Consider the following 26,543-nt stretch of genomic DNA (forward strand, 5'->3'; position numbering starts at 1 on the left):
GAGTAAGTAATTGTAAGCAGTTGTGAGATCTTGTGAGGGGGACATCTAGGATTTTTCTGATTTTCTGCAGATCAAACTGCACGGAAGGAATGCTGTCATGAGAAGAAGTTCTGTATGTTGAAGTATCGAGGAGCTGATGAGGCCTGTCTGCCACATCCATGCTACAATCAAATGCCACAGCAGGGGGGATGGAGTGGTTCATGTTTCATGGTTAATACATGTATGGCATAACACTCAGCTACAGTAAGCACCCACAACTATCATGGTGGCCCTGTCTACAAACAAATCTCCTTAGCAATTTTCTCTCATAGTACTCCAAGCATAGCTCCTATTTCGAAAAAGGTTAACACCCCCCCTGCCACTCACCCTCACTATCCCCAACCACCAAGTACCAACAGACTACTGTGCATGAGGTATAACTTTCTCAAGTTAATCCCTGAAATGAGATCACCTTTTCCTGATACCCTCTCCATATAACCACTACAGCCTCACGTTACCTTCCTGTCTCTCTTAACAATCTTGTCAAATTCTATGACATTTCCAGAGGGCCATCCCTACCCAAGATTCCTACCCCTGCAACCATTCACTCTGTGCAAAATGCCCGTCCACCCGAATACTCCCAACTGCTGCAACTGAACTACCAGCAAACATCAAAAGCTGGGCAACATTTGAAAATATTATCATTGTTTACCAGCTAACTACTGTTCACTGCATAGCATTCTATATACGGATGACCATTACCAAACAGGTATAATTATAAATGGATATTTCAGTTTTTTAAGTGTATAGTACCTAGTTGTTGTACATCCTCTACAGCATGATTCAAGAGCCCTGAGTGTTTGCTATACATTTGGACTTTTTCACAAAACACTTTGTTTGCTATACTCTGGAGAGGGAACTTGCTTTCCAACATATTCTCTCATGTTGCTACTGTTCTGAACATAAATTCTATTGACCTAGCAAATATCTGATATGTAAAGGCTATATTGCTAATCTTCACATAAAAGAGACTTTTAAGTGTCAGAAAGGCACACAGAAAAGGACTGGTAGATATTATTCAATTTTCGGACTTACTACTTCAGCAGAAGTAGACAAAGCCAAACTCACAAAAATTAACATATGCACAACTTACACACACTTGGCCATTGTCATATTTGGGGACTAATGCCCAAATGTAACTGCAACTGTGATAAGTAGTGATATTTTCTGGAGTAGGTAGTGGGGGTACATAAGAGGTACGGTTTGGGGAGGAGTAGAGATAGCAGGATAGGGGTCCAAGAAGATGGTGCTATCTGTGAGAGCATGCAGTGGTGTGATGGGGACAGGACAGTGGGCAGCTAGGTGCAGCAATGGGAGGCTGTGCTGTGGGTGCAGAAGAGGGAGATGAGAGAAGCAAAGAAGGGGAAGGGACTATACAGATGCACTGGGAGTGTAGATCATGTGTGTGAGGCAGGAATGGGAGTAGGGAAGAGGATAGAGACAGGCGGAAGACGGGCTATCAGAGGTTATAGTCATGGGGTTATGTGAATGAAGTATATGTTACAGGGAGAGTTCCCACCGGAGCAGTTCAAAAATGTTCAAACGTGTGTGAAATCTTATGGGATTTAACTGTTAAGGTCATCATCCCCTAAGCTTACACACTACTTAACCTAAATTATCCTAAGGACAAGCACACACCCATGCCCAAGGGAGGACTTGAACCTCCGCCGGGACCAGCCACACAGACCATGACTGCAGCGCCTTAGACTGCTCAGCTAATCCCACGCGGCCCTGTACACTTAAAAAAAATATCTGGTGTTGGTGGGAAGAACTCAGGTAACACAAGCTGTGAAGCAGGCACTGAAGTCAAGCACATTATGGTGGGTGGCATACTCTGAAACTGGGTATTTCAGCAGTCTCTTGGCCACAGTTTGGCAACCGCTATTCACACATACAAACAGCTTGTTTCTTGTTACGGCCACATAGAACACTGCACAGTGGTTGCAGTTAAGTTAGCAGTTCACACAGCTGCTTTCACAGATTGCTCTGTCTTTGAAGGGATAGGAGATGACTGTTACAAGTCTATGGTAGGTAGTAGTGGGAAAATGTATGGGACAGATCTTGCATCTAGATATATTGCAGGGATATGAGAAATGGAGCAAGGGATCAAGAGCAGGGGTAGAATATAGATGGACAAGGATACTGTGTAGGTTGAGTGGACAACAGAATACCACCATGGGAGAGGTAGAGAAGATATTTTTCATTTAAGGGCACAAAAAGAGGTAGTGAAACCCCTGGCTGAAGATGTGATTCAGTTGCTCCAGTCCTGGGTTGTTCTGAGCCATGAGATGGATTCTCCTTCGTGGATGAACAGCGAGTATGTCGGAGAAGACAGGTGACTGGAAAGACAAATCATGGTAGCTCTGTTTCTGGACAAGGTGGGGATGGGGAGAGGAGTGGGGGCCATTTTGGTCTGTGAAGGTCTCAGTGAGACACTTGACATTTATGGAGAGGGGCTGTTCATCACAACAGATGTGACAACCGAGAATGGTTAGGCTGTATGGAAGGGACTTCTTGGTGTGGAATGGATGGTAGTATCAAACTGGAGGTATTGTTAATGGTTTGCAGGTTTTATGTGGATCAAGGTACAGATGTAGCCATACTTGAGGGGGAGGTCTACATAGAGGAAGGTGGCTTGCTGGGCTGAAGAAAACCAGGTGAAGTGAATGAGAGAGATGTTTTGAGGTTCTGGAGGAATATGTTGACAAGCACAACCAGTTTAAGGCCCAAGTGATGCTACTTGGGGTACTAAGCTGATAGAGTAAAATTTGGAGTCAGGGTGTATCATACCATAATTAGTTGCAAAAATTGACATGGGTGAAAGTGTATGATAATAGAAGCAAAAACATTCTGGTAAACATGTATCAGCAAATGAGCCATTTGCAAGATAATTGCAAATATGTGGCTATTTCCCGCCACTGACTGCAGCATCAAATATTGTCCTACTTAGTACAAATGTATTTGAAATATAAACTTTTCCATTAAATTTTCATCTATTGGGCTCAAATTTCATCCAAGGCCTACCTTAAGAAGGAATACAATACTATTTCAGATCATTATACTATGTGATTTTCTGTACACATGTACCTGTTTAAGGAGGTGCCCAAGTGTCATCTTCAAATGGATTCATTAACAGAATGTTTCTCTTTCATATCATACACAAATCTGTGTTTTTATTTTCAGTTGCATACGTAAAAATTTCGACCATTTTTGTCAATTTTCAACTACTTTCACAGTAAATTTTCTGAGATTTAACTACTGTACTTACATGAGGTTTTTCTTCACATAGTGTCTACACCTAAACAGTATCACTAAAAAAGTAGACAGCATTTTTTTGTGTTTCTGCCTCACTTTTTTCCAATGGAAAGGGCATTAATTTGTATATTATATAATCAAAAAGTTCCTTTATTAAATTAAAAAACAACAGAACTTCTCATATTTTCTTTTTTCTACTCAGCTACATTCTTTTTGTCATTCTGGAAGTGCCAACTGCCCAACTGTATCTCTGAGCAAGGGAAGAGGAAACTGTGACTGGATACCAGAGTGAAGGTTTGGACAAAGTTCTTTACCCAAAGAAGCTACATGTGTGACTGTCAACTGCGAACCATGTGCTGCTGTTAGGCAACAAACAAAATTCTTTGGGCAGATTCCCCCTGGATACTTGCTTTGAAAGTCTCCTGGAATGCTGTCAAAAGGTCTAGGTAGCCTAGTATTCTGGCCCTTATAAGCATTATCTGTCAACAGAACCCCGGAGAATTACAAAAAATATTCAAAATAATTTTGCCAACAATACCTGCTCTTTCAGGTATTTGACAGTGGTGGCATTGTGTGTTTTCACTGCTCGCTTTGTTGCTTAGTGTCAAGGTCGTATTTAAACATCATCAATAGTGATTAGATACTCAAAACAAAATATGGAAGTAAAATACTGGTTTGGCATTTTGAGCACTAATGTGTCCTTGTCATTCAACCAAAAAGTTGCACATCACACAATATATAATGGCCATAACAGATACAAAACACTGGATATTCCACTTGAAAATCTGGACAATACAATTAGGGCTACAGCACTAACAAAAATAGTGCCTTCAGCTTCCTGTAATTTCTGGTTTCAAAAAAGGGTGTTAAAGCATCAAGTGAAAGAGACAGAACAAAAGCAAAGGTTGGAAACAAACAGATAAACATTTCAGGACCATAGATCAAGAATCTAAATATCAAAGGAGTAAGAAAAAATGAAAATAATTACATTGAAACCAAAGTAATTCTACTGAAATGACTATGGGAAGCCATTAATATGAGTAGCAGTAGCTGCTGCAAATGCAGCTTCACAAAGTAAATTTTCATAGTGATGAAGATCAGCTGACTCGCAACTCACAGCAATTATGAGATGAAATTTAATAGGCGTATGAGATACTGGCAGGCTATAATCAAACTGACCATGTTCCAATTGCTGCAGTGTGGACTGTATATTTTGCAGGATGCTGATACATCATAGTTATGCTCCTTAATCAGTGTACTCATGGAATAAGCTGGAAAAAAATAACATCTTGGGTTGTCGGGTGTTCTGCCGGATATCAGCGTCGTACTTGCATGATATTTCGGTCACGTGGCTCGTAACCTTCATCAGGTGCGACCTGAGACTGCTCCTCGAGTGGACCTGGTCCAGTATTTATGCCTATGGCCTTCCCCCTCCACCAACGGCTGCAGGCGCTTCCTCTGTGGTCCGCGCCCATTCCCTCCGACCTGCTGGAGCGTTGCTGCTCCGTTTTCCGTCCGCTGTGGTTCTAGGTGTTCCCTCTGCGGTCCGCGCCCACCAACCCTGCTCCTGGGGGTTTCATCTACGGTCTGGGGTACCAAGCGTTCCCCCTGCGGTCCGCACCCGCTCACCACGACCTGTTGGAGCGTTGCCGCTCCGTTTTTCATCCACTGCGGCTCTGGATGTTCCCTCTGCGGTCCGCGCCCACCAGTCCCACTTCTAGGTGTTCCATCTTCGGTCTGGTGCTCCTGGCAGTCTGTCAGGGGCACGTTTTCCATCTCCACGTCTCTGGTTCTTCTGTTTGTGCAGTGTTGCAGCTGGCCCCATTGCTCCTTTAACAATTCCAGAGGCGGATCCCACGCTCTGCTTAGCTGGTACCCTGTGTCACGGTTCATAAGATCGTCAGCCATTTTAATTTCTATCGATTCTCTTATAACACTGTCCCAAAATCTGGGTGTTTGTGCTAGAATCCTGGTATCCTCATACTTCATGGCATCATCTAGTTCTAGACAGTGTTCAGCAATGGCTGACTTAGTCACCTGTCTTAATCTAGTGTGCCTCTGATGTTCTTTGCACCTGATCTCCACAGTTCTTGTCGTCTGGCCAATGTAGGACCTGCCACATTGACAAGGTATATTGTAAATCCCTGGTTTTCGTAACCCCAGGTCGTCTTTGACACTCCCCAGCAGTCCCCCAATCTTGTTGGATGGACAGAAAACACACTTGATATCGTGTTTACGGAGGATCCTACTGATTCTGTCAGAAATAGAGCCAGCATAGGGCAGATATGCCACCTTCTTTGTTTCATCTTGGTCTTCTTCAGGAACCTGTGGTATGGTGGCTGGTTGGAGTGCCCTCTCAATTTGTCTGTCCGTGTATCCATTCTTGGAGAAAACTGCTTTGAGACGTTCTATCTCTATAGGTAGATTCTCTTGGTCTGACAGGGCATGTGCTCTGTGGACCAAAGTCTTCAGAACCCCATTCTTCTGTGCAGGGTGGTGACAGCTGCTGGCCTGCAGATATAAATCAGTGTGTGTTGGTTTTCGGTACACACTGTGGCCAATTGATCCATCTGCTTTCCTCTGGACTAGTACATCCAGAAATGGCAGCTGGCCATTCTTCTCCAGTTCGGACATCATGGTCAGTTTTGATGTGGTATTGCTGTTCACCAGGGTCCCACTGAAGGACTCACTAGAACTGATTGCAGAGAAATTTGACGGTGCTCTGTTGGACCTGTTCAGTCATACACTGACATCCACGTATTTCCTGGACAGAAACCAATATTACGAGCAAACTGAAGGTGTAGCTATGGGCAGCCCACTGTCCCCTGTGGTTGCCAACATGTTTATGGAGAGTTTTGAGGAGAGGGCATTGGAGACAGCCACATTTAAACCCACATGCTTCTTTAGGTATGTGGATGACACTTTCGTGATCTGGCCACATGGGATGGACAGGCTCAATGAGTTTCTTGAACATCTTAACTCATGCCACCCTAATATCAAGTTCACCATGGAACTGGAGAAGAACGGTCAGCTGCCATTTCTCTATGTACTAGTCCAGAGGAAAGCAGATGGATCAATTGGCCACAGTGTGTACCGAAAACCAACACACACTGATTTATATCTGCAGGCCAGCAGCTGTCACCACCCTGCACAGAAGAATGGGGTTCTGAAGACTTTGGTCCACAGAGCACATGCCCTGTCAGACCAAGAGAATCTACCTATAGAGATAGAACGTCTCAAAGCAGTTTTCTCCAAGAATGGATACACGGACAGACAAATTGAGAGGGCACTCCAACCAGCCACCATACCACAGGTTCCTGAAGAAGACCAAGATGAAACAAAGAAGGTGGCATATCTGCCCTATGCTGGCTCTATTTCTGACAGAATCAGTAGGATCCTCCGTAAACACGATATCAAGTGTGTTTTCTGTCCATCCAACAAGATTGGGGGACTGCTGGGGAGTGTCAAAGACGACCTGGGGTTACGAAAACCAGGGATTTACAATATACCTTGTCAATGTGGCAGGTCCTACATTGGCCAGACGACAAGAACTGTGGAGATCAGGTGCAAAGAACATCAGAGGCACACTAGATTAAGACAGGTGACTAAGTCAGCCATTGCTGAACACTGTCTAGAATTAGATCATGCCTTGAAGTATGAGGATACCAGGATTCTAGCACAAACACCCAGATTTTGGGACAGTGTTATAAGAGAATCGATAGAAATTAAAATGGCTGACGATCTTATGAACCGTGACACAGGGTACCAGCTAAGCAGAGCGTGGGATCCGGCTCTGGAATTGTTAAAGGAGCAACGGGGCCAGCTGCAACACTGCACAAACAGAAGAACCAGAGACGTGGAGATGGAAAACGAGCCCCTGACGGACTGCCAGGAGCACCAGACCGAAGATGGAACACCCAGAAGTGGGACTGGTGGGCGCGGACCGCAGAGGGAACATCCAGAGCCGCAGTGGATGAAAAACGGAGCGGCAACGCTCCAACAGGTCGTGGTGAGCGGGTGCGGACCGCAGGGGGAACGCTTGGTAGCCCAGACCGTAGATGAAACCCCCAGGAGCAGGGTTGGTGGGCGCGGACCGCAGAGGGAACACCTAGAACCACAGCGGACGGAAAACGGAGCAGCAACGCTCCAGCAGGTCGGAGGGAATGGGCGCGGACCACAGAGGAAGCGCCTGCAGCCGTTGGTGGAGGGGGAAGGCCATAGGCATAAATACTGGACCAGGTCCACTCGAGGAGCAGTCTCAGGTCGCACCTGATGAAGGTTACGAGCCACGTGACCGAAATATCGTGCAAGTACGACGCTGATATCCGGCAGAACACCCGACAACCCAAGATATCATTAGATCGCCGGGAAAGCCTGAAGAGTTACATGGAAAAAAATAGTTCCGCTTTCTGCTGCCAGATGAAAGTATGGTGCTGTAAGCAGTCAGAATATGAACTGTTTCCTGATTTGACCCCAGCACGTTGTTTGTCGCTCGGTGATGCATGTTGATTTCTTATGTGTAGTGACTGTTGGTGTAAAGGGTTAAGAAGGTTGAAGTTCTCCAAATGAAATGGAATGGATGTTGAGAAGAAAGACTGTGCACTGTTGGTAAAGTTGTTTTACCTGAATGGCAGTACTGCACTGAGAGAATATCTCTGATGGAAACAGCTGAGAAGAGGCCCCATGTCAACTAAAGAGCTAAAAAATATGACAAGAAATTTAAAGAAACAGGTAAATTAGGTGATGCAACAGAGAGAGGGATGCACCTCATTCCCATGCAGTTGTTATTGAAGCTGCTGTAGTTATAACTGACTGTGCAGCACATGCCTCAAATTCTGCAGCCAGTACTCAAGCTGAATCATGGGAACTCTTATCTCCTCTGGTCAACAGTTCAAAAGATTTTGCAGTGTTCTTTACACTGGTATCCCTTCAGAATGTGCATGAAATGAAGCCCCAAAATAGGCTACAATGCCATGACTTCATCTTTCATTTCTTGGCACACAATGAAATGGATGATATGTGGCTGGAAAATATTCTTTGAACTTATGTGGCACATTTAACTCTGCATGGTGCCATGAATTCACAGCACTGTCATGTATGGGGTTCTAATCTGCTCCATGTTATGCAGGGACATCCATTGCACTCAGCCTAAGTGACTGTGGCATGGTTTCACAAATCCCTTCATTCTCAGTCTGTTTTTCTTTGAGGAGATGACAAATCACGGCCCTGTTAAATATACAGACGCATCTGCACATTATAAGAACTTCTTTGTGCAACATATGATTCCAGCTTCGGAAGAATGCAACTGTGTCCATACCACTATTTTCATGCAAGATGGGGAAACACTACATGTCACTTGCCAGGTGAAAAACTTGCTTCAATAAATCTTCAGTAATGACTGCATTATCTCCAGGTAATTTCATGATATGTGGCTTTCCAGATTCCCTTGAACTAAATCTATATGACTTCTAAAACTAAAAAGACTAAACTCCGTCTGAATAGGCCTTGGAAGGCCCTGTGGTACTGACTGGCTACCGTGTCATCCTCAGCCCCCAGGCATCACTGGATGCGGATATGGAGAGGCATGTGGTCAGCACACCGCTCTCCCAGCCGTATGTCAGTTTAAAAGACCAGAGCTGCTACTTCTCAATCAAGTACATCCTCAGTTTGCCTCACAAGGGCTGGGTGCATGCCACTTGCCAACAGCATTTGGCAGACCGGATGGTCACCCATCCAAGTGCTAGCCCAGCGCAACAGCACTAAACTTTGGTGATCTGATGGGAACTGGTGTTACCACTGCGGCAAGGCCATTGGTTATGTGACTTCTAGTTGTAGGGATATCTGAAAAATCATGTATACCAGGGTTGTATCCAGACTCTTCCTGATCCAAGGATGATGTACAATGACCTATCACTCTCATTACACCGGATTTGCTGTGAGCAACTGCCTACTATGCCATGATACAGCTGCAGCATGTTGCTGCATCAGGAGACCATATTGATCACATGTAGTAACTTCTGACCATATGCTAACAAAAAAGCCAGACCCACTGTTTTCATGTGTTTGATCATTCCTCCCCTTTTCTGCACCCACACCACATGTTGATTGCTTACAATGCCATATTTTCATCTGGTGGCAGAAAGTGGGGCTATTATTTTTTTCAGCATAATCCGCGAGTGCCCCAATTAATGAACATACCTACAACATTTCAGCATCCTGCAATTTGTGCATCCCACAATGCAGCACTCTGAATGTCATCAGTTTAATTACGAGGGCTATTCAGAAAGTAGAGAATGATTTCATCTGACAACGCTAGGCATCTGCCGATCGTGTATATTTTGGTATGTGCGTGTTCGGCAGCTCAGTCGGCATCCATCCGTGACAGCAGGAACATCTCAGCACATGGGGTTTTTCAATATTTGAATTTGAAATGTGTGCTGCAATTGAAAATCCCGCCAGTTGTGAGGTATGATCTGTGATATGGTTTTTGTTGTCAAAAAACCTAAAACCTATAGAAATTTATCGTGAACTGTGTGAAGTGTACGGAAACAATGTAATGAGTGAATGTTCTGTCAGAAATTGTGCATTTGGTTTAAAAATGACTGAACCAACGTTCATGACGAAGAGAAGAATGGAGGCCTGAGCATTGTGAGTGACGATCTTGTTGCTAAAGCTGATGAAACGATTCGTGAAAACCATTGCTTCAAAATAATGGAGCCTTTGCCTTCTTTTCCGCAAGTTTCACAGACTTTGTTGTTTGAAATTGTCCTCAAAAGCTAGGCTATCACGAATTTTGTGCATCATGGGTGAACAAAATGCTTACAGAGCACCATAAAGAACAGCAAATGGGGGCAACATTGACATTTCTGGAGGCCTACCACAAACATGGTGATTCATTACTGGATCGAATCATAACCGGTGATGAGACTTGGGTGAAACACATCAATTGCGAGACAAAATTACAGTCCATGGGATGGGGCACACAAGGTCTTCCAAAAACCAAGAAAATGTTTGCAAACCTTGTCAGCAAGGAAGTTGATGGTGACAGTGGTTTGGGATAGGCAAGGTGTGTTTCTTATTGATTTTCTCAAATGTGGAGCAACCATAAATTCTGATCGGTACTGTCAAACTTTGCACAACCTTAGAAGAGCAGTTCCAAACAAACGCCGAGGAACGCTGATGTCCAAAATTTTGTTTTTACACAACAATGCCTGACCACACACAGCAAACTGCACGAAAGAACTCCTTGTGGGGAGGTTTACTATCTTTTGGTACAAAAAATCAATTTTTTTCAATTGCATTTTTGGATCCATAAAAGTGTTTAGAATCCACCCCTGAAATGGTTTTTCCAAATACAGAATGGAAATGTTTGTTGTTCGTGGTTGAATGAAAAAATGCACCTGCCTGAAATTGGCTTTTTTCACACACCAGTTTTTTTTTGGGAATTTCGACTTTGTAGCTGCGAAAAATTATTCTATGTGCTTGCCATGACTGAAACTGACTCGAACGATCGCTAGATGGCACTTTGTGTCTACTTCATTTACCAACCATCGGTAAATAATGCGATATAGATTCCAACATAAGATTCGCATCTTGGATCAATTTAGTCTGTGTTCCCAGGGTGTAAACAAGCACATGAGCGACAAGTGCGACAAAAATGCCACAAAAACCTGGGAGAGACCGTTGCTTGATTGAGAGGCTGAGGAAATTCAAGGGAACCAGCACACAGCTGAGCACAAGACTATGTTCGTAAGCACATCCGCGAAAAAGCTGAAATTCACTGACTACAATGACACTGAGATTGATCCCGGTTTTTCCTACGTGATGCTGGACTTTTTGGCAGTCTTCAACTTTTTATCAACAATATTAAAGTGCAAGACCTGCAACAGTGACATCAAATTGACCCGGACCAGTGAACGAGGCCTTGGTTTAAAGCTGACTATATGATGCAAGTGTTCCGTACGTCATGTCAAATCATCTCTGATGGTGAACCAGTCGTATGACATTAATCATCGCTTTACATTCGTTATGCGTCTGTTAGGACAAGGTATGCGCAGTGTGAACTTATTTTGTAAGCTCATGGATGTGTCAGTTGGCTTCTCTACTACTCTGTACTACAATTGCCTGGAAAATTTGTACATTGCTGCGAAGGCTGTATTTGAGGTCGTTCGGACAAGAGCAGTATGTGAGGAAGTTGAACTAAACAGACAGACGGGTCAGGACCGAACGCATTTATCAGTCTCAGGCGATGGATCATGGAAGAAGTGTGGCTTCCTCATTGCTCAGAATAACATTGCTAATCGGAAAATATTCCAAGAAAGTATTAGATTTTCAAGTAAAGTCATCATTCTGTCAGAGTTGTTGTGATGAGAGAACATCACTACATCCTGAGGAGTACGAAAAATGGTATGAGTCTCATGAAGAACAATGCAGCACAAATCATTCTGGAAGTGCGGGCAAAACGGAGGTCGACGTTGTGAAGGAGATGTTTTGTTGTTCGGAAGAGTTATTTGGCATGAAGTACAAGTACTATATTGGGGATGGTGATACAAAAAGTTTCAAAGGCCTCGTTGATTTGAACCCGTACCCAGATGTGATCATCGAGAAGAAAGAATGCATAGGACACGTAGAGAAAAGAATGGACATGATATGCGGCTTAGAAATGCGAAGAAACAAAACAAAGGCATCAGAGGAAAAGGACAAGGGAAGCTTACTGATAAACTGATCAAGGAACTTACAACATACTACAGCTTGGCAATATGACAGCAATCCATTTCAGTGGAACAGGTGAAGTAGGCAATTTGGGCAACATATTTCCACAAGTGTCCAATGGATGACCACCCACAACACCAAAATTGTCCGGCTGGGGAAACTAGTTGGGGCAAGTGGTGCATTGCAGACGCTGGATGAATATCAACATGACCAGCCACTCTCCAAATAAGTTCAAAAAGTGATTCATCCGATCTAAGAGGCCCGTTCAGAGGAAAAGTTATTGCACTGGTTCTTGGGAGGAACACACACAAAATTCAAAAGAAAGTTTGAACACGTGTGTTTGGAAGTTAGCCCCCAAGCATTTGCATTTTGATGCGAAAACTGTGGAGATTGTGACTTTCCTGTCAGTAAGCAGCTTCAACGAAGGGTATTCGGCAATTCTAAAGACCATGACAATGATGGACGTCACCCTGGGACGCTATTCGACGCAGTTCACCAAGCATTTGGACGCCAACTGGATTCAAGCAGCCCAAAAACCGCTTGTCACCGGCCATACGACTGGCTCTGGAGCAGCGCAAGATGGCCCAGATCGAGCAGAACGACCTCTATGAGGAAGAGGAAGGACTAGTTTATGGACCTGGAATAGCAGAATTCGAAAAATTGATGACAAAAACCATATTTTTTTTTCAAATGGCCGCCATTTTGTTTCCTATGGTCCAAATAACTTAAGCCAGGTACAATTCCTAAAGAATCTCATATACTTTGCTAACGTCAACTCAATTTTTTGATTTCAGACGGCCCGGCTGACCTGTGACATACCGCGCGCGGAGGTCTACATCAGAATTTTGTTTCGTTCCAACGGCACTTCCGCCTTTGCTCTTCGACATTTCTGGTCAAAAAAATTCCAGTTTGTAGAGTAAATATCAATAAACATTTTGACCAAATTTGACATTGATATCTGTAACTCATCCTGAGAAAAAAATTCTCAAAGAACATGATTTTTTCGGGCCAAAGATAGTAAACCTCCCCTTAATTCATTCAAATGGGAAATTTTCCCTCATCCACCCTACAGCCGCGATCTTGCAACAAGTGACTTCCACTTGTTTCCCAAGATGAAGAACTGGCTTGCAACACAGCACTTTGATGATGAGGCGGAACTCCAGGTGGGTGTGACTCACTGGCTGAAGTCTCAGGCACCTCTGTGGAATAGTACTATGTCAGTTGCTCTTTCAAATGTATATAATAAAAAGTATTCGTTGTACTTAGTTTTTTTTTTTTACTGCCAAAATGTTCCCTACTTTCTGAATAGCCCTGTTATAACTGGCTGATATCTTCAGCACTAATCACTATGGGAATCAGGAGGCAAATAATTTGAAGCGGAATCTCAAAATTTCAGGATTGGAAAACCTGCAGTAGGGACACAAATATTTCATTTGACTATTTGGTAACAGTTTCAAGATTGTATGTCACTAATCAAAGGTGGTGATGGTTGACTCAGATTTGAATAAATCATAAACAGTAGACATTTGCTTCATAAAAGAAAGTAACAGTAACATTAAAGATACCTGTTCTCCTAAACTGTCATCTGCAATGCACTGCAAGCCACTTTTTTCCAAAAGTGAAGCTAGAGTAGCAGCTTGCTCTTGGGACGATTCCAGTTTTGAGCGCAATGTTATTGTTTCATTCTCCAGATGATCTGCACGTTTTTCTGCCAGATCTCTAATGTGGCCAATGTAGTTTTCCATCTCCTGTTCAAATATTTGAAAGTGAAATTTTATAAACCAAAATATTAATTTATTTTTCATAAAACTACTACAAAAGAGGTAAGTTTGGTATACACATAAAAGCAAAATGTGTGACACTTTATGTAACAGTTAGTGATGGAAAAATAATAGTCCATATACAATAAATGAACTTGAAAAATTTAAAATGTACTTTCAACATTCTTTACACCAAAATAACAAACATTCATACAGTATGATTTAAATATGGTACCTACACCCAGATGGTTTGACTAGCGTTTTTTGAAATCAAAACAAACTGGTGAATGAAACCGTTACCTCCATCTCTTCACTCCGTAAGTCACGGAGCTTGTCCAGCTGTCGTCTGGTACTCCGAAGGTTGCTCTCTGCATCCACAAGCCATCGCCATACATGGAGCAGCCTCTCCTCAGGCCCAAGGTTCTCAAAGTCAAGACCTTCTTTCTCAAATCTTTGCTGAATTTCTGACCATTCATCTTCACACTGCAAAGAGGATAAATTTAACAACAACTAAAAGGCAGTTCTAATATAAATATGTAATTAACTGGATCAGTAGCTGACAGATTCAAATGTACACTGGTGTGCAAAACTTAGGAATGAAAGTAATTTTTGTATGATGTGTTACTGCCAAGTAATATAACTTGATGAAATGTGGAGCACACAGAGAAAGAACTGCTACTGTATAGTACAGAAGGTAACTGAAAGAAAACAGCAATGAGACAAACAGAAATTACAGTTTTATTCAAAGATTCTAATCACACTGAAGTCACAGCAATTTATGATGTTCCCCTGGACTTTACAAAAAGTGACATGGTTCTACATTGGGTGCGTGATCAGAATCATCATGGCCAACAATGCATGCTCTGCAATACTCTCTCATGCTGGTCACACAGTGGTATGTAGTTTGTATGGTACGGCGTTCCATTCCTCCACAAGTGCAATTGACAACTGCTGGATGGTCGTTAGTGCATGTGGACATGCTAAAATACGTCTCTGCTACATATCACAAAATATGCTCAATGGGATTTAAGTTGAGGGAATGGGCAGGTCACCTCGTTCACTGAATGTTCTTTCATTCCAAGAGTGCTCCACCAGCATAATTCGATGCAGTTCCCCCCATTGTCATCCATAAAAGGGAAGTGAGGTCCAAGCGTACATCTGTAAAGACACACATAGGGAAGGAGTACCAGTGTCCCAATAATGTTGACTGGTGAGATTTGGAGGTCAGAACACTCATGCAACATTATGCCTGCTCACACCACAACACCTGGACCACCAAAATGATCATGTTCGACAATGTTCCTGGGTGTATTATGTACCCTCATATGGTGAGATGTGGGAACATGTAACATACCCAGGAACATTGTAGGACATGATCATTAGTTAGTTAGTGTTCCACTGATCAATCTCACAGTAACTGTTATGATGTAGAACGTGTCAAGTGCATAAGAAATGCATGAGTCAAGGTATTTCTTTTTTTTCTCTTTAAAAAAAAAATTAAAGGTTGAAATTTTTATTATCTACCCTATTCCCTTAACTGGCATGAAATACATATATTACACCTATAGATTTATTTATTGCTATTCAAGAATGCATTTATGGTACAGAAGGAGTTGTCAAGGAGATATGATCTCAATTTAGTTTTGAAATTACTACTACTGTCTGTCAGACATATCATTTTTTCTGGTAATTTATCGAGAAGTTTACAGCAGCATATTTTACCCCTTTCTGTGTCAAAGATAGGTTAAGCCGAGGACAGCGTAAGTCTTTCTTTCTTCTGGTAATATAATCATGAATGTCACTGTTGTTTTTAAACTGCCCATGTTGTTGAGAACAAATTTAATTACAGTAGCTGTACTGTAAGGCTGTTGTAAGAATTCCTAACCTTTTAAAAAGCTGCCTAAAAGATGTGCGACTACGAGCCACACATATTATTCTAACCACTTTCTTTTGAGCAGTAATCCTTTTTGCCTAAGTGCTGAGTTATCCCAAAACATAATTCCGTATGACATCAGAGAGTGAAAATATGCAAAGTACAAGGGTGGTTTGAAAAGTTCTCAGAACGGAGTAGAAAAAAAAGTACTTACATCACTGAAACTTTTTTTTCTCAATGTAGTCTCCTTGTAGATTAATGCACTTGGTCCAATGATGTTCCAGTGCCTTGATCACTTCTCAAAAATGAGTTTCCTCCAGGCCTGCAAAATAGTTGTCAACTCTGGCTATCAATTTTTCATTTGAACTGAATCTTCGTCCACCAAGAAAAATTTTCAGTTTTGGGAAGAGGTGGAAGTCTGATGGAGCCATATCAGGTGAATAAGGTGGGTGTGGCAACAATTTATACCTTGGTCCATGTAATTTTGCCGTGACGATGACACGTGTGCAGGCGTGCATTATCTTGATCAAAGATTACATTCTTCCTTGCTAACCCTGGCCTTTTTTTTTTGCGTATCTTTTGTTGCAATTTGTCCAGGAGGTTAGCATAGTATTCTCCAGTAATTGTTTGCCCAATGGGGAGATAACCTACAAACAGAATCGCCTTAGCATCTCAGAACACTGATGCCATGACCTTTCCCGCAGAAGGAATTGTCTTTGCTTTCTTTGGTGAGAATCAGCATGTTTCCACTGCTTTGACTGTTGTTTTGTCTCTGGGGTATAGTAGTGCAACCAAGTTTCATCTGTGGTCACAAACCAGTGCAAAAAATCTTGTTCGTTTCTCCTAAAATGGGCCAAACATTGTTCTCATTCATTTTCGATCCAGCATCAAGTTTCGTGGCAACCATCTTGCAGATAATTTTTTCACTTCTAATTCTTCAGTTAAAATGTGATACACCCTTTCAGATGACATCTAGCAAGCGTGAGCAATTTCATGCACTTTCAATTGGTGATCCTCCATGACCATTTTGTGCACTTTTGCAATGATTTCTGGAGTAGTGACACATCTTGGCCAACCACTGTGTGGATCATCATCTAAGCTCTCCCGGTCAAATTTAAATTAATTTGCCCACTTGGCAACAGTTGACTACGAAGGAGCCACGCCCCCAGTGCATTCTGGAAATTGGCATGAATGTCCTTTGCTTTCGTACCTTTCTTTACGAAGTACTTAATCACTGCTCAAATCTCAATTTTTTCCATCCTTGCAAATCACTACATAGAAACAACAAGAGAGCCACATCACTGCCACAGCTCTCTTCCAAGAGCACTGACATTGCACGTGTTTAGAAGTAACAGTCCAATGAATATAATGTGAACAACTCGTTGTGTTAGCGCTGACCTCTCATGGTGATTACGAGAACTTTTCAACCACCCTCATATGTTAGCTTACTAATTTCTATATCCTCGAAATTGGCCATTATTATGCTTGCAAAAGTCACTTTAGGAATCCAAAACATGCATTTCTTGATTTTCTGACAACTTTTGCCAGTATGTTACAATAATTTTTACAGTGTGCAATTAATTCTGGGTCTTTACTAATTCTTGATGTCTCATATAGTTTTCTTTTTCTTTCTGAAAACACTTTAAGATATTCATATATACGTACGCCCAAAAACTTAGCATGCTCTACCCTGGCTACTGACTTCTGTTGACGTGTTATATTTATTGAAGGAACTGTACTCCTTGCAGCAGAAAATTGGATGTACTGTGTTTTTTCAAAGTTCAGAGCAAGCCCATTCACAGAAAACCAATTAATAACTTTTCCAAAGAAATTATTTGTATCATTTTCTATTGGAGTTTCTTTTACTGGATTAATAATGATGCTTGTATCATCAGCTGTCTCAGTGGAACAGCATTTTTGAAATCCGAACTGTGATTTACTAAGTATCCCATTACTGTTGATATGGCTAACCACTCTTGAGTCCATTACTTCCTCAATGATTTTTGAAACTATTGTAAGCAGGATACTGGCTGGTAATTATTGACATCTGTGGTGTCTCCTTTTTATACAGAGACTGGGAAAATATCTTGAGTTAGTGATGCGTCACATATGTGACTCAGAACATCAGCTGTAACTTCTCCACACTGTTTTAATATCTTGTTAGAGATTTCATACACTCCAACAGAACATTTATTTTTCAAAGATTTAATGATTTTCCTTATTTCACAAGAGGTTGTTAGGTGAAAAATAATCTGACTAAGATTTCTCCAAACTGCCTCTTCCATGTACTGCTTGGCTTTTTCTTTTGAACTATTCCCACCAATTTTTTCCCTACACTTAAGAAATGGCTGTTAAATACATTAGCTACTTGAGTACGGTTGGTTAAGATGGTCTCATTCTCTTTAATAGTAATACTACCTACTCCTGTGGTTACTTTTCCTGTCTCCCTTCTAACAACATTCCATACCGATTTGATTTTATTGCCCGAGTTGTTAATTTCACCTCTAACAAATGCATTTCTTGATTTTCTGACAACTTTTGCCAGTATGTTACAATAATTTTTATAGTGTAAAATTACTTCTGGGTCTTCACAAATTCTTGCTGTCTCATACAGTTTTCCTTTTCTTTCTGAAAACACTTTTATACCTGTAGTAATCCAAAGTTTCTTTGAAAACTGTTTGGTGTTACATTCAGTAATTTCTTTCAGCAACAGTGTTCAAAAAGGATATAAATTTATCACGAAATATGTTGCTTTTATCATTAGCATTTGTAAATTTTGAAATTTGTGGTAAGGTCTTATTGGACCAAACTGCTGAGGTCATCGGTCCCTAAGCTTATACACTACTTAATCTAACTTAAACTAACTTACGCTAAGGACAACACACACACCTATGCCCTAGGGAGGACTCTGAATCTCCAACGTGAGGAGCCGCGCGAACCGTTGCAAAGTGCCCTAGACCACGCAGCTAGCCCGCGCGGCATTAGCATTTGGCTCATTATATACCTCTCTCTAATTAATATTTAGGTGCAGTCCACGTGTAGTGTATCTCCACATGCCAAAAACATCAACTGGAACAATACTTATGTGAGACTCTGCTAGAGTCTGGAGAATTCTGTTCAGCTCAGTGTTAACATCCCTTACAGCAGTGTTTACCCAAGGCTGATCATCGCACTGAAAGACCTCCACAAACACCACATTTGCGTGCCCAGGTTCTGCTCCTATTTTGTCCAGGTCACTCCTAATAGTATATCCTGGATTCATAGCCAGGCTGTTTCCTGCTTCCCCACATATAATTACCTTATCTTTCTTCTCAAATTCCCTGTATAGCTGACCTAAGTTTTCTGTCACCTGCACTTAATTTCTCCTGAAGCTGCTGGCATATACCCCTCCTGTGACTGCTTCCTAGAAGCAGAATTCTTCTTTTCCCATTCTGATTTGAGCCTGTCCTGTCTTTTGTCAATAAGCTAATATTCTGCTTCAACCTACATTGAACCACATCTGGATGAGACCCTTAGATAATTAGTATTGAAGCTCGGACAAACCTAAAATTATTGTTGCCTTTTATGCTATTACACCTGTTTAATTCTCAAGTTTGACACTATACTTCTGTTGCCCCAATTTCTCTGGACCAAATAACACTCTATATTAATCAGTTAAGTCACTAATTAAGAATTTGCTTGATTTATCATAATTTCAAATGTAGCATTTGTACCTGTAAACTGGTAATTCCCCACGTAGACACACAAAATAGTTCTACAAACTTTTTTATGTTGTTAACTAACTTTATTATGCAAATCAAGTCACTGGTGGACACAGCTCAGCTAATTTAGTAAAGTTTTAAGCCTGCAGTTTTATAAACAAATATGTAATTACCAAAATCCTAAAAAATTCATACACACGCCTATAAATAGCCCAATCCACCCAACAATCTTCAGTTTGCAGCTAGCCATTCTATGTATCATGTCCACATACTGCAGTCATTGCACTTGCATATCTGTGTTGGTTTCTTCTATCATATAGTAAAGTGGGAGCCTTCAAAGTAAACAATTTATGTTTGGGTGCAAGTCTGAGCTTCACTGGATGAAGTTATACATCAAAGGCTATAAAAGTTTGTCTGCTGTCATATACGGCATAATTACTATTTCTTACCTTGTGAACAAAATGTCTTAGAGAAATATCTGTGTGAGCTTCTGTGGTTGTTGTGAGCATAGACTACTTACCAGACTGCACTATGTTAATGGTTTTGTTCTGTGCCACACTAAACATTGATGGTGACTTTAATAACAAAATGTGATCAACTGTTTGTTTCTAAAAACTATTAATTATGAGGTGAGGAGTTTTATAATAAGTGTTGACACTGGAACTGTCACTGGTTTGGTTTCTGAGCTTTTTTTTTTTTTTTTTTTTTTTTTTTTTTTTTTTTTTTTTTTTTTTTTTTTTTTTTATGAATAGAAGTGTTAGAATACTAGTCACCATCCAAGTTTACTCAAGTTTAATAAATGTGTGTCCAAGTGTATTTTAAAAAAAAGGGGGTTCATGTCCATTATTGTATACCATTGTTCAATACCCCAAAAGTTTTCAACATGGAGACGAACCAGGTCAGTACCGCCCCACATCATGGCATCATGTGAGGACATGTTCCTGTTCTGGCACAGTGAAAAGAAATTACAAACTTAGTAAAGAGAGAGATAGCAGTTAACTATTTGCAGACAGTGGCATTCAGGTTAATAAGCACAGTGACATTGAAAACAGTGATGGGGGACAGTGTAAATAAAATTTATTTAGACACAATATGATGAAAGCTTTTAGGACAGCAAACATAACAGTGCACAGTATATTAACAGAAGAGACAAAGTGAACTGGAAAATGTGCAGATAACACAGAAGAATGTGACAGGAAAGCCACTAAATTAAAAGATAACCAATCAGAAAATTAAGAATGATTCCAGCCAATAGAAGATCAACAATGAAGCAGCCGTAGTTGTTACATAGAAGCCAATAAAGAACATGCTTTGAATCCAGATGTCACTGCTGCAACCTGTCATAGAAGTGTGAATGACTTTGATGGGAGTGACAAGGCAGTGACATCAACCAACCATCACACTAGAATTAAAGTAAAGTGTTTGTGTTACAAGAGTTATTCACTATCTTGGAAAAATAAGTGACAAAGTGGTAAAAGAAAGTGTGTTTGATGACAGGTTACAGGAACAGTATAAGGCTGAGAACATTAAATTACCATTGAGGCTAATAATATAAGGAAGGTCAGAAATTGACAATTTGTTTGCAAAAATGGACAAAACTTATAATAATAGTAGGCAAATTATGGGAAAAAAAGAAGAGGTAGCAAAAAATTTAGGATCAGAATTAGATGCTTGGTGTCAACATATTTGGTCTAGCAGAGATGAAATCAAAGAAATAAGGAAATAGAAGTTGATGCTGTTGATTCTGGTCAGTCTGAGTTAACAGAAGTACATCAGATTTGTTCTAATAATAAGGATAATGAAATGGTTTCCCATACAAAGCACAGAGATAATGTTGGAATTAAGAATCTTGGGGTCATGGCAGAAAATATTAGTGTAAATATTGACACCTTCTATGATGTTGAAACAGGTAGTGAATTATTTTCATGAGAAAGTTGATGACATTGCAAATAAGTGCCAGTTTGGAAAGGAATGTACACTTTTCTCAATAACAGTAATGAAAATTATTTGTAAGTAACTGAATCTAATAGAAGGAAAGACCAAAATGACATGTATGTAAATAGTAAATGAAATTGTTGATGAGTCTGTTGAATGTAAAGTTTGTGTAATTAGGAATAAGGTAAATGAAATGCAGTTAACCCTTTAACTGCTCTGGACATGTTAACATGTACACCTTTGTACCTGTCCCTGTGTGCTCTGAACGTGTTATGCACACCACCAATCCTTCTACCTGGTACTCTGAACGTGTCTATGCATAAACACGTTCAGAGTACCAGTAGAAGGACTGGTGGTGCACATAAACACGTTCAGAGCACACAGGGATAGGTTCAAAGGCGCGCACATTAACACGTCCAGAGCAGTTAAAGGGTTAATAAACACTAATATAAACAATGCTGTGATGACAGGTGTGCGTATTGGAGAGATGAAGGTTGCTAAAGTAAACAAAACTGTGGTTAAATTACCAACAGTAGATATGCCCTGAATTTTTTAAACTGTTAATGAAGTAGACAATATGCAGAAAGTAATTTTTAATGTAATTTGCTTAAAGTAGTTTTCAATGTGTATGCAAGGGAACTGCCATTGCAAAATATGGCATGTTCAAGGATTTTGTTGAGTGGAGTGCAGTATTTGCAATTGACTTGAATAATACAAGCAGAATTTCACCCAGAGTTATAAAACTAGATGGAGGACCACTGCATCAGAGTAAATGTGAATCCATTTATAGATAGGGGACTGACTGAATTGCAGTGAACACATTATGTGACAAGTTTTACACTGCCCACTAGATCAGGCTGTTCCAACAGAGCTCCAGGGAGCCGGAACGCTCCGGAGCACTCACTGCAGCAGCTCGGAGCCCACATGGAGGGGGAAAACGAACCCACTGCCCCCTGACCGCATACAGCCGCAACTGACACAATAATCCATGTTCAATGACAGCTGTGACTACCCATGGCAGCTCTGTACCTCTATTGGAGAATACCTTTCTATTCATTGTGAGGGATGGTCGACCGCAGTGTTTTGTATGTCACAAAGTATTTAATTCTGCGAAAAGGTACAATATACAACAACATTACACACGTCTTCATGCAGAGCACTACAGTCAGGTAGAAGGCATTGCATGCAGAGAAGTGGTAGCCAGGCTTAAGAATGACATATCAGTAGACGTAAATTTAAAAACGGTTTCGTAATATGGAGGGTATCAAAACATGCAACATAGTTCATGTTCTGTAATGCGTTTATAATTTTCAGGTGAATGAGAGCAGAGAAAACACTACTGAATCTGGAATTCGAGCAAGTTACAGGGTCGCTCACATCATTGCAATGAGTGGCAAGCGTTTTCGGTGGGACCACTCGTAAAATCGTGCATGGCAGCAAGGGAGGTCCAAGCAATTGAAGGGGTTTGCCTGTTGAAGCAAACAATGTCTCGTCGAATCCTGGACATGGCAGCGGATTTAGAGACACAGCTCAGGAAAAAGTCGGAGAGCTTTGTTGCATTTTCGCTAGTGCTTGACGAAAGCACCGACATATCGGACTGTGCTCAGCTTGCAGTCTTTCTGCGTGGTATCGACATGGAGCTGCAAGTAACTGAAGAACTCTTGGATGTGGTACCACTCGATTACACCGCAAAAGGATGTGACATTTTTGAAGCTGTTTGTGAATCAGTGGAAATATGAATTTGCCATGGGATAAGCTCCATTCTGTAGCGACAGACGGTGCACCACAAATGATCGGGCGTCACCAAGGTTTTGCTTCTCATTTGAAAAATAAACTCAGGGACGAATTAGGGAAAGACATTTTGACTCTTCATTGTTTTATTCACCAAGAGGCACTGTGTGCTGAAACAGTAGAGCTAGGTGGCGTAATGAAAGATGTCACGAAGCGTGAGAATTTTGTGCGGTGTCAAAGGATTCCTGAAAGATGTGGAAGCGGAGTATGGGGATATATCTTACCACAGTACAGTTCGTTGGCTGAGTCGGGGAAAAGTTCTTGATGTTTTCTTTGCCATTAGTGAGGAAATATCCCTTTTTCTCAAAATGAAAGGGGAAGAAATGCGTTGTCTGAAAGATGTAAAATGGATATCAGACCTGGCGTTCCTAGCTGACATAACTATGCATCTGAATAATTTAAATCTGTTATTGCAGGGCAAAGGGCAGTTAATTGTTGACACGCACGACCAGATCAAAGTGTTCCTGGAAAAGTTACGTTTATTTGAGAGGCAGATGAGTAATGGACATTTAACATTCTTCAATCATCTTGCTTCTTTAAAAGTACCTGAAGGTACTACTTTCGGCGATTACCAAGCAAACTTAAAGCAGCTCATCACGTCATCTGAAACATGATTCTGAGACCTCACAAGTTTGGAAATGGAACTTAAGGTGTTCAGCACTCCTTTTTCAGTTTCCACCAATGACTTGTCATCGTCACTTCAATTGGAGATTATTGATTTGCAAAATTCAACTTTGTTGAAAGAGAGGTACTACAACATGTTGGATTTGTCACGATGGTATCGTTCATTACAGAAAAAAACATTTCCCAAGCTTCACAACAATGCCGCTCAGATCATGTGCATGTTTGGATCTATGTTTTGATGTGAGCAGCTTTTCTGAGCAATGAAAAGAGTAAAAAGTAAGGAACAATCGCTTCTTCAGAATGCAACAATGAAGGCCATCCTTCGCATTAACACTGCAAACACTTTGACGCCTGATATTTCCGATCTTGCAATGAAAAGAAAATTTCAAGCTACAGAGGCCCAATAAATTTAGTATGCAATTTCTTGTAAAACATTTGTTTCTTATTTATTTCCTGAAGATTGTATTTCCTGGTGTAGCATGTCACCACGTCTTAGCAGCTAAGATTATGAGGTTGTCAATCTTGTAAGACACAGCTAGCACATCAAAACGCTTGCCTTGCCGCCTGCCTCAGCCAGCCATGCCACATGCCGGCCCACTTGAATGGTCACAGCGAGCGACACAACTCCCTGGAGCAGGGAGCGCTCCGCAGCTCACAACAGAGCCCACGAACTGGAACAGCCTGCACTAGGTGATCCTTTTCTTACTTTCTTAGGTCATTCTTTTCTCTAACTACGTCATCCATAAATTGTAAGGAAAAATGTAATAATCTATTATCTTCAATTCAAGATATATAAAAACGTTCATTTCTGTAATAACATTTTTCTATATATTAATAAGAGGGTGGAAGCATATGCTATGTCAGCTAAATTACTTGAAAAAAAGTCTTATTCATTTCTGGACTCAGCTATGGCAAAATGTTCATAAATAATTACAAAATCTTTACCATCAAAGTGATTTGTAAAGTTAAAGATACAATAAGAGATTTATTTAGTAGCAGTAGAAAAAAGGTCTTGTGATACAACGAACCAGGTTCACTTGTATAAATGTTTGAGGATAAGTTCAAAGTTACTTGTTTAATTAAATATAAAATTAAAATCTGATGGCTATATTAAATGCTAGTTTTATGGAAATGTATCACAAATACTCCCTTTCAGATTAAAGTAAAAATGGCTAAAAAATTTATATAATCTTGCCCATAATACTTTCAGTATATTTGCCAAGAGATAGCCCTTCAGGCAAGAGTGGGTAAAAGTAAATAGTTTAAAGTAAAATAATATCCTTATCTGGAGTGATCTAAAGCAGTTAAAAAGCTTTTGTCTGTCTGTAATGAGAAAGAGAGGTTTGTTATAATGTTGTTTTATTGCTATGGAATGACATTTAGTAAAAGTCATTTTTGTATAAGACAGAGCAGGGATTTATTGTTAAATGAAATAATAATGTTGTTATGAAGCAACAATGTGAAGTAATGATAATGAGAAATATGAAACGACAAACTATAGTGATGAATATGAAATAATAAATTGTAATGAGGAATTTGTAATAAGGAGATTAATAATGTGGATTAGGAGAAGTATAATGTGAAGTGGTGATGGTTAGGAATGCTGTCTTTGCAGTTTGCTGTTGTTGCAGTAAGACATCTAGAGGATCACAGACAACATTTCAGTAAAATAAATATGAAATTTATAGCACTATAAGTAAAAGTCGAATGAAAGCCTACTTGCTTAACAAGTGATCAGATACATAATGCTACATATTCTATTTTCAGAATAATATAATACTTAACTGAGTCATGCAGTTAAAAATTACTTGTATGTGCATCCTTCTAAATGATTTCAAGTACTGATGCTTGGAGAAAAAATATACTGATAATTAACCTGTTTCAAGGAATGAAATAAATATTTGGTATTCTGACAGATAGAAACAACAGAAAAGTCACAATTTTTTGGAAGCAACTAAGTAAAGATTCAGATATTTACGTCATTCTGATTTTTATTTCAAGATAATTGAATGCCTGGGAACAGCTTCCATCTCCTTAAACGAATTGATTCATAATTATATAAAAACATTTACAAATGCTTATAATCCACATTTCACCTAGAGATGGATTAATACAATTTATTTCAGGTTAGAGTAAATTTTATTGTGTTGCTAATATAGAGCATTTTCCACATTTTTTCCATGTGCACAGACACTGAGTGCTGTTGCAACCCTGGTCACCGATAGAAGTGCGTGGGACGTAGACCCACAGCCTGGACAATAGGAATCTGGGAGCAAGACTCAAAATATAAGTTTAAGTTTCCACAACCTGGACCACTGGAAGTTGGAGGCTGGACACAAAATGAAAGAGCATGTCCCCAGAAACTTGACAATACTGTGAGTGATTACTGTGAAGCACAGATTGTCATATATTGTCTAATGTTTCAAATTAGAAAATTAATTTGTTTTATTAAAAAATGTTTGTATATACAAATATAAAGAATTGCAAAAAATTTGTAAACATTTTTTGTAATGAAGGACGCTGACAAGTACCAGTTTCTAATAACATATTTTTAATTAACAAAAATTTTAGGTGTCTGATCTATATTTTATTTTAAAATGTTTAGATATTTCTCAATGTGTGTTTGTGTATAATTCAATGGAGGGGTGCTGTAATCTTTGCATCTGCTCTTAAGCACTCCTACTAACAACTATACTTTTCTCTCTCTCAAATGTCAATTGGACCTAGTTATCCACATCATCATATAAATGTCCACCCCCGGTAGCTGAGTGGTCAGCGCGACAGAATGTCAATCCTAAGGGCCTGGGTGCGATTCCTGGCTGGGTTGGAGATTTTCTCCACAAAGGGACTGGG

General features: G+C 40.4%; 1 protein-coding gene across 1 annotated transcript in view; it reads right to left on the reverse strand.

Annotated features, from left to right (window-relative positions):
- Positions 1-26,543, reverse strand: part of LOC126195495 (MAP7 domain-containing protein 1-like) — a 279,241-nt gene that overhangs the window by 196,607 nt on the left and 56,091 nt on the right. The window contains exons 2-3 of the mRNA XM_049934126.1: positions 14,067-14,249; positions 13,572-13,754 (exon numbers count right to left, since the gene is read on the reverse strand). Of these exons, the coding sequence (XP_049790083.1) occupies positions 13,572-13,754; positions 14,067-14,249 (366 nt within the window). The remainder of the gene's footprint in view (positions 1-13,571; positions 13,755-14,066; positions 14,250-26,543) is intronic.

This window comes from Schistocerca nitens, chromosome 1, assembly GCF_023898315.1.
Source record: "Schistocerca nitens isolate TAMUIC-IGC-003100 chromosome 1, iqSchNite1.1, whole genome shotgun sequence".
NCBI classification, from domain to species: Eukaryota; Metazoa; Arthropoda; class Insecta; order Orthoptera; family Acrididae; genus Schistocerca; species Schistocerca nitens.